At 39.0% G+C, this 9,306-nt stretch overlaps 1 protein-coding gene across 4 annotated transcripts; it reads right to left on the reverse strand.

The window, feature by feature from the left end:
- Positions 1-1,189: 1,189 nt before the first annotated feature.
- Positions 1,190-6,053, reverse strand: yif1b (Yip1 interacting factor homolog B (S. cerevisiae)). Of its 4 annotated transcripts, none has more exons than XM_005720753.2 (8): positions 5,839-6,053; positions 4,189-4,291; positions 3,822-3,951; positions 3,571-3,675; positions 3,244-3,380; positions 2,830-2,985; positions 2,639-2,732; positions 1,190-1,658 (listed from the first exon to the last, which is right to left on the reverse strand). In XM_005720753.2, exons 1-8 carry the CDS (start codon positions 5,858-5,860, stop codon positions 1,503-1,505), a joined length of 903 nt encoding a protein of 300 aa, XP_005720810.1. In that variant the 5' UTR covers positions 5,861-6,053; the 3' UTR covers positions 1,190-1,502. The 4 variants fall into 4 exon arrangements, with proteins under 4 accessions (XP_005720810.1, XP_013766034.1, XP_013766031.1 ...); XM_013910580.1 differs by having other exon boundaries at positions 5,824-6,053; XM_013910577.1 differs by having other exon boundaries at positions 5,815-6,053.
- Positions 6,054-9,306: the final 3,253 nt, after the last annotated feature.

The raw sequence follows: 9,306 nt of genomic DNA on the forward strand, positions 1-9,306 counted from the left end.
GGTACGAGGGAAATTTCTTTTGCAGTTCATCTGATACGATAAAATTACTTATTATATTTTCCAGTGTTATTGTTTGTTTTTTGCTAGGGAGAAGAGTATTTATTTTTGTTATAAGAATCAAACTGGTTAACATTGATAGGAGTTCTCAATAAGCTGAATACATCTAATTTCTGAAAAATGCAGAAAGCTATCATTTGAATGCGATTCTGAAGTGTAATACATGTTTTGCTAGGGAAAAGTGTGCATTCAGTGGCTGGTTGGTGAGTGGTTTCGGGAGGCTAGTGGCACTCTCAAGGTGAAATTAATCGCAAAGACCGAAACCCTTTGGGTGCTTGACTCCAAGCAGATTGCCATTGTTGCCCACAGTTTGTATGACACCTAATGGCTGCAAACAGTAACAAAGTACTTGTGGAGTATTAGCGAAAATGTGAAAAGTAGAAAGCAAACCGGAAACACTTTCTTTCAAAGTTAAGTTAGGTTACGTTTACTTTGAAAGCAAACATTATCCGCTTCTTGTTTGTGTTGCACACTTTCAAGTTTTATTGCCTCTCCACTAGTAGGTGGCAAGTGTTCGCAGGTAAGTCACCATCTTTCATGCAAACTACAGGTAACCATGGAAATCTGCTAGCAACAGCATAGATGACTGAAATAAAAGGGCTTTAGGTGAATGCACTACACAACAACCCCTAATCTTTAAACTTAACCACATTTGTTGCCTCTGGTGTTCAAACTTTAACTCTTCTCCTGTAGAGACGTCCTGCAGGGGGGCAGAGGGAGGGAACAGCGCAGACGTCACTGGGGGGAGCAGGGTGAATTATACAATATATATATTTTCAGAATCAATAGTGTGTGAACAATGGGGGTTAGACATTATATGACATTTCTAGACGAGCTGGGTAACCCTGGTTTCCAGATAGATGTTTTTACTCATGTTGCTGGACAATTACAGCCATTAAAAAAAAAAAAAACATTAGAAGGGGAAAAGCTTTCATCGTCCAAACGTTCAAGCAGAGCCAGTTGATCATTTTCAAACCCAGATTTGAGTTCTTTTTATTAAGTGGACGGTCTGTCTGAGGTTACCGCTTTTTCTTGGCTCAGAGATATCGCTCATGAAACATCTGCAATAATACTCTTGCTGTACACAAACATACATACATACATAAATACTCCTAAAAAAACAAAACAAAACAAAAACATAATTAAGCAGTAATTACACAGTAGAAAAAAAGAAACTTAAAGCCAATTGCTCTTGCTACAAAATTGCGAAGACTTAAAAAAGGCAATGCTAATGAAATGGCTGTGCTGTGAAACGGCGGTAACGACTCGCATCTTCTCTAAGTCGTCTTGTAGCGTGTTGTTCAGCTCCACACGTACGTGGAGTCTTCATGTCGCTGTGTGTTTCATCCAAGTCCAGCTTCTCTGATATGTATGTTGTGTTTATTTTCTTTTTTCAAATTTTAGTCAGGTGAGATGACGAGTTCTGTGTGCAAGTGCTGGAGTTTTTATCTGACGAGGTGGAAAGTGAGCCAGTACATGAAAATGGGCTGTGCTGCTGCTATAGCCATGGTGAGGTACATCCTCAGTTGGTTTCTGGCTCCTCTCACTAGCTTCCCTTCTGCTGCTGCTTCTGACAACAGCTTCAGACGCAGAGTGCGTATCTGAGGAGAGACAAGCAAAAGATATTTGAAGACGTTTTATTTGCAGCTCTAGATTTTTTAACCTGAGCATCCACCAAAGCAGCTTTGCAAAAAGACAAATTTATCTTATACTGTCTTAAACTGGTGGGTTATACAACCCCCTCAGTTCAACTGTCGGACACAAAAACTCTTTCAACGCCTCTTTCTTTAACACTCATCTCCCTAAATTGTCTTTTTCTTCTGACTGGCTGCTCCTTGCCTCACCAATGCAAACAGCACACATTGTGCTAAACAGAAGTCAGGGTGGAACAAGAGTACAGGAAAAACAAACGATACAAAAAAACTTGAAGGCTAAACGTCTGACTCAAAAGGATTATTGCAGTCTCTGAAACTTCGGCCACGTTTAACAACAGCACCCCCAAGTGGAAAAAACGTAAGTCTGCAAAGTACCTGACCTGTCTAACTTTTTATCTTTAAATATGACTACCCCAAGTTTCAGGAAGTTATGATAAAAAAATAAAAAATAAATCACGAGGAATTTATTATTATTATTATTATTATTATTATTATTGTTGTTGTTGCGATTATGTACTAAAAAATACAGAAGGATGCATTTGCACAGTTTGACGTTAGATCTATGAACCTTTAAGGCTGTCTGACATGTGTTCAAGCCTATAACCATCTTCAATAATTTTTCAAAACTAAAATCTGTACATCCATCCATCCATCCATTCGCTTCCACTTATCCTTTTCATGGTCGCAGGGGGCGCTGGAGCCTATCCCAGCAGTCATAGGGCGAGAGGCGGGGTACACCCTGGACAGGTCGCCAGTCTGTCGCAGGGCCAACAAACTCCACACAGAAAGACCCCGGTCTGATGGTTGAATTGAACTCGGGACCTTCTTGCTGTGCAGCAACAGTGCTAACCACCGTGCCACCGTGCTGCCCTAAAATCTGTACACTAAAACAAAATTACTAAACATAAGTAAATAATTTTACTCACCATGAAGACAAAGATGGCAGCACAGCACCACAGCAGAGACAGATAATATGCCGGCTTCCCAAACAAAAGGCCCGCCACTAAGCCTACAATCATCCTACAGAAACAAAAGGAGAGATATACACATTTAAGGCATGACACTGACAGATTCAGAGTAATAAAAGGCAAACAATGACACCGATAGGTACACATACCCAACATATTTATAGCCAGCAAAGGCCAGCAGGTCTATAGTGGTGAGGTCTGTGTTTACAGTGACAAGGTAGAGTGACAGGAGGACCACCAGGACTTCCATGATTAACCACACCAAAGCTGAGCTTGCCTGAACTCCCAGCAGCTCTGGTGAAAACCTGAGGAAGGCACAAAATAACAGAGTCCATAGAAATATAACAGAGAATACTCTAAATCCTTTATTATGAACCTGTGGTGATGTTCTCCATTTTTGGCTTTAAGGTTTGAAAAGGACAGCCTTTAAGAAAATGAAATGGCTTAAACCAGAAACACATAAAACTACAAGTCTCCAAAAAGTGTTTAAGATGGTCATAACCGGAGCTTAGGGTCATACTCAAATGTGCATCACTCTGATAAAAACATGGATGCAGATGTACCTGCTCTGTGTGCCGAGGGCCAGTCCGGCCACCAGGATGTATGTGATGAAGCCCATGGTAGGAATATAAAGATCGGGAGCGTTCACATCAAAGCGCGGAGCCACAGGAGTGTCCTGCTGGTAGCTCACCTCCCAGTTCTGCAACATACATGATCACACACTTACTTTCAAACATGTAAGACCCAAAATAAACATATTTTTAAATATTTGGGTCTATGTGAAGATAGCAGGTTTCTTCTTTTATCTTAAATATTTATGGAAAACCACAAGCAATCTCTACACATATCCACCAGAATGATTGACATTTAGCAGGTGTAAAGAGACTCACTTCGTGCATATATGGGAAAACTAGAAGGCCCAGCTTCTTCCCGACGTACACTGTGTCCACAGCAAAGTAGTACTTTAGCTTGGAAATTGGGATGAATCTATCCAGCTGAAACAAGCAAGCATGCGGACATGAATACGAGGCTCTGACTAACAAGGGCAATCACTGCATTTATTCTACCATTATTATGAGATTAAACCTGAGCAGGATTTTACTGGACTCATTCCTGTTAAAAATTGGTGAGCTGCTCTTACGTTCTTGTCAACCATTTCTCTCCCCTGGGATGCCAGCGAGCTGCCATATGCCATGGCCAGATTGGACATGGGCTCTGACAGGAGGGTCTGACCAGGAAATCCTGCAGTTTGAGGGCCGGCCTGCTGGTTCCTGCCAATGTGACACAAGACAGGGGATCAGCTCGGTGAACATGATGATCTAATCAGCAAAAGCAATATTTACAACACATGCAAGCAGAAGACAAAAGACATGAGCTCGATAAAGTAAAACATGAGGTGTGGAATGTTGTCGCCCCCTTCTGGCACTGAGTGTATTTGTAAAAACACAGTCAAAGGCTTCTTCTTGAGAAGGAAAAAACAGCTTCATCCTCATTGGCAGGAGTCCCACCTGTATCCTGCCTGTGGTCCAGGCCCAGCTCTGCTCGTATCCTCAAACAGCTGACTGCCATCTGGACTGTCCCCTGGACTATTCCTTAGACGCATACTGGGCTCTGTGTAAAAAGACGGAGTTTGGAGAAGGAGAAAACACTCATGATGGATATCCTTAAGGGTAATCAATCTGTCCAGTTAGGAAACATGAACTATTGTGAACCCATTTCACCTGTTTTGGTGAATACAGGTGCAGTGGAGAGACATCGATAAGAGAGCCCCTAAAAAAGGGGTTTTAAAGAAAATTCGGCATTTAACTGGGGCCAGTGAAGTAACTTCAGTGCAGGGGTAATATGCTCAAATTTCAATATTAGTGTAAAGACACTGGTTGCTGTAATTGGGCCAAAATGAATCCGTCTTTCTGATGATTTGGATAATCTTGTAAATAAAGCGTTACAGATGCATGGACTAATTTCTCAGAGCCAGTTTGAGATCTGGATTTTCTAACTTTTACTATTCGTTAAGTGGTAGAAAAATCATTTAACTGTTCTCAGAAGGGGATTTTAATTATGAGAAAAAAATCTGTCTCTAAGTTTTTGGACTCACAAACAAATATTTCCATCCCGTTTCAGTTCAGTTCTTAAAAGTTTCGAGACATCCAGCAATTATGAAGAGGTGTTAGATCAGAGGAAAAAGACAGGTACAACTTTGTATCATCTGCATAACAACAGTAAAGTATATTATTATTATTATGTATGATAGCAACAACTGGGATCGTGTAAAAGTTAACAAGCAATTGACTAAGAACACCCAAAGTTTTTAGACCACAGTGTGCTGTTGAAGAAGCTGGTCTGAATTAGCTATAAAGAGAACTGTTAAGGAAAGTACACGTCTATTTACACAAAATAAATTCATAGTATGAAATCTCAGTACAGAAGACAGTCTTTTAAGTCATTTCACTTTAGTATTATTCATATAATCAGACACTTATCACAAGACCCGATTACTGCATCCTCAGGCGCCTACTGCTTGTTTAGACCTTGTTTTCCTCTCCCGTGTAAAGAGCAGCACACGGAAAAGAGAAGTCTTAAGAATGAAATAAAGAAGCTAAAAAAGTGAAACAAATATGTAAATATTACAAAACTGTTCTACTTTAAGCAAGAAAGCAAGCTTCTTCAAGAGGGCCCCCTCTGCAGTGGCTTGACACATTTTTTAAAAGCACAAAAATAAAACTGTACATTCATTACTAATCATTAAACTGATCAGAGTTCAAATAAGCACTGTTTACTGCAAGCTCTGGCTCCTAAACAAACAAAGCTCAGCATAGAGGGAGCAAAAAAAGACTCCGAATAAGTAACGTCATCAGAGGGGACCGTTAGCCAGCCCAGCCCGTGCAACGGGAGACGAATTAGCTAGTTAGCAGTGTCAACACATATTGTCGGCGCCTATTATATAATTAAAGCTCTTTAATTAAAGTTGAAAGTTAAGCTTAAATTCACCGTTTAACTGTCCGTGTTTACACAAGTTGTTTAACGTCAGCAGGTAGTCTCAACCGGCTGATAAGAGCGAGCTAACAGTAGCCAGCATCAAATGTGTGCATGCACCCGGCAAACGTATGAACTGAGCTAATGAGAAAATTACGTACGTAACTTACGCTGTCTGAACCCACTTTGAGTTGCAGTATAATCCATTTTAGAACAAGCAGGCGGTAGCGGCAACTGTCAAACAAGCGACACTACTCGAAGTTGGTACTAGTTAGCGAGCTACACTGGGGAAGCTGTGGTCGTCATTCATGAAATTTTACACGGAAGTGAATACGCTCTTCTTCTTCTTCTCTTGTAAATGTAACGATGAACGGACGTGAGAGGTGAACACCGCCGTCTGCTGTGTCGAGGTTTCTTCACGTCTATGCCCACGATAACGTTTCTATTGGTTTTTGCTTTGCTGCATTAATCATGGGCGACTGTGACTGTGTTAATAACCTTCTACACATAATAGCACATATTTATCCAGTATGTTTATTTTAACAGTTTTAACAGTGAGTAACAGGTAATTATTTTGACCATAGTCTTATGAAGTAATTATTTTATACATTTTTATTGTGTAGTTTTCAACAAAAACAAAACAAAACACAATGTTCCTGTCCTGTAAGCTATGGAAGATGTATTAGTAATCTGTACAGAAACAGACACTCCCTATTACACGCGCACCTCATGGTTATTTTTATGGGTTGATAAAATTCGGTTCATATAACAGGGCTGATCTTTAATAGTAACTGGTGATTGTTTTATGATCTAGTATGGATAATAAGGATATGACATAAAATATAATATCAGTAGGAGTAATGTTATGAAAACTGACACATTCAGATTTCTTCCTGTCTGGAATTACCTCAAGGCGTGCAATTAGATTAAACACTTAGGCTATTACATAACCAGTTATTGGACAATGGGGGCATTTATAGACAGAGCTGGAAGTTATATTAAGCTAATAAGTTGGCTCATTAATTTAGTATGTGTAGTGAATGTGACGACCTCTCTCTTCTGAGCCGTTTGAACTTCCCTGCATACTGCCCATCTGTAATGTTGCTATAGAAAAGACCGAATGCAGAGACTCACAGTGGTATATAATAACAGTATGATTCTCCTCTGAAAGCACCAGGAGGCTACAGAGTTACCAAGATGTTTGTGTATTTTGGTGCCTGAACATTTACACACATCTAGTTTGCAAACCAACTACAGTTCACTCCATTAACTAACAACAACAAAACATCAGTGATTTTTTTAAACTCTGTGACTCTGGACATTACAGTGCTTATCAGACTGTCAGTCAGCTTCATTGAACTGGAAAAACTTACTGTACGTTACCGTAGCAATCACTGCTTACATCAAAATTGTCTGTAGAAAACCTTAGACACATATCTACACTGTAACTATAATTAGTCATTTGTCATGTTGTAATTGGTCACACTGATCTAAAAATACCTATCCACGTTGGGATCTTGGAGATTAAAGGTGATGATATGTATTTAAGTGAAAGTGAGACTGAAATAAATTTAATAAGACTCTAAAACTGTACTAAATGTATCTTAAAGTGACTTTTTAAAAATGGACTAGTACTTAAAAAAACATTTTCTACTCAATTATTCACACAAGTACACTCTGAACCAACATTTACTTTTTTTGTTGCTTTTCTGTGTTCTGACTTACTGTAAAATAGACAAGACTTGGAATGTGATCACACTTGACTGCTTGGCTGCCCATGAACCATCACCCGTAATGCCTTGTTTTTGAGTGGCACGACAGGAAAGTGTGACAGAGTATTAGGGCCACATTAAAAAAAATATATTATTGATCATTTTGAGAATAAACACAAAATTTTGATATAAAAGTTGCTGTTTCAAGACAAACTGCTACAGTTGCAACACCATCTGAGTTAGTGAAAGCAAGCGAAGAAGCATGCATGAAGTCATTTAAATCCACACCATTTAGTAACTCGTTGTTTTGACTGAAGACTAGATGGTTAAAAATAATGAGAATCTCGGGCTGTGAGCCTAGTCAGAGATGTGCCACTGACTTCCAAATATTAAGCAAGAAAATCAAACAAGATGTATAAAAGTGTGAATTTCGTGTTACTATCGCTGGCTTTAGAAATAACTCATGAAGTTACGTTGAAACCAAGCACACCATTGTTTTTCTTGTGACATTACCAATAAGTTTGATGTGTCACATGGCCCTCTTCTTATTGAAAAAACAAAGTTGTATCCAAGATGGCCGACTTCTAAATGGCCACCATGGTCACCACCCATCTTGAGGAGTTTGCCCCCTCACATATACTAATGTGCCACAAACAGGACTTTAATATCACCAACCATTCCCATGTTATTACGGTGTATCCATATAAATGGCCCACCCGGTATACATGGTACACATACACGCACGCCTACATATAGCTATATGCTTGACTTTTCCGGCATGGCTCGGATTTGTTATATAACTAATAAATACCACAATAACTTTCAAGTTTTGCGATTGTTTTTCGCAGATTTCTGAAATATTTGTGCAACCTGAGTCTGTGAACAAGTTTATTTTAGCTAGTTTCAGATTTTAGTTTTGGTTTTATGACCTGTTACTAAATATTTTAGCTCTAGCTTGTTCTCATATGTACATAATATCCTATCTGCCCAACACCGTATGAGATTTCATCAGCTGTATCAGTAATTTTATGGGTGTTTTTGTACACACCTCTTCTCGCTTGATCGACACTTGATGGACATGTCACTATGCATTATCACAAAAGATGACTTTCCTTTTTTTCCTTTCCTAGAACACCCAGCTATGTCTGACTGGAATAATACTTTTTCGTGGGCTAATCAGTGCTTTTTTTTTAACGTTACATACATCATTCAGCAAATGTGTTCTTCAGAATGTTTGACGACAAAAGAAAAATCTGTCTTTTATTCACTTTTATTCAGATAAATACGATTAGTTTAAAAGCATTTGGGGAGTTTCCAGACACAGCATTGGAGATGATTTACATAAAATAGCTTGGCCTTTACAGGAATCAAGAACAGCCAACACCCAGCCCCCAGAATGCGTTCCGTGGCTGCTTACACGACAGTGAACAAAAGATGCGGGGGTCACACCATTCAGAGACTGTGCAGCGACTCTACTGCCCCCAAGTGGCAAAGAAAATAAATAAATAAATAAATAAATCAAGTGACGCACATTTAATGCATCACCCTTAAAGCGCTAATTTCCCTCATTTTGTGTAGTCTATGAAAAACGATTATGCACGTATTAAAAAGATTAAAAGAAATGTAAAGAACTTACTCTCTATATTAGGGGTTTCACAGTGTTTATTATATATATAGCACTTTTAATTCATTCATTCATCCATTCACACAACAGCCTTATTAAAAAAAACAATATGTGAAAAAAATTGTGGCTATGATGTCTTTTTTATTGTATTTGTTAAAGTTGTGTTTTACAGTGATTGGACGTGGAAGTGTGATAAAGAAATGTACCCAGTAAAACCACATTTCTTCCTGTGGGTTTTAACTGATAAACATGATGTGAGCACACAAACTAATTTTGGCAGCGAACTGATTCAATCTGTGGATCTGCTTCCTCTCTCT

The sequence above is a fragment of the Pundamilia nyererei genome, unplaced genomic scaffold, assembly GCF_000239375.1.
Source record: "Pundamilia nyererei isolate P.nyererei 1_Seehausen unplaced genomic scaffold, PunNye1.0 scaffold00003, whole genome shotgun sequence".
NCBI lineage: Eukaryota > Metazoa > Chordata > Actinopteri > Cichliformes > Cichlidae > Pundamilia > Pundamilia nyererei.

What these genes read in the sequence shown, in the direction of transcription:
- yif1b (XM_013910577.1), bottom strand. Translation starts at nt 5,860, where the DNA reads ATGGATTATACTGCAACTCAAAGTGGGTTCAGACAGCGTAAGTTAC. An exon ending in GAGAAATGGTTGACAAGAAC is followed by an intron (nt 3,676 to 3,821) that starts GTAAGAGCAGCT and finishes TGCTTGTTTCAG; the next exon opens with CTGGATAGATTCATCCCAAT. An exon ending in TTTTCCCATATATGCACGAA is followed by an intron (nt 3,381 to 3,570) that starts GTGAGTCTCTTT and finishes TGTATGTTGCAG; the next exon opens with AACTGGGAGGTGAGCTACCA.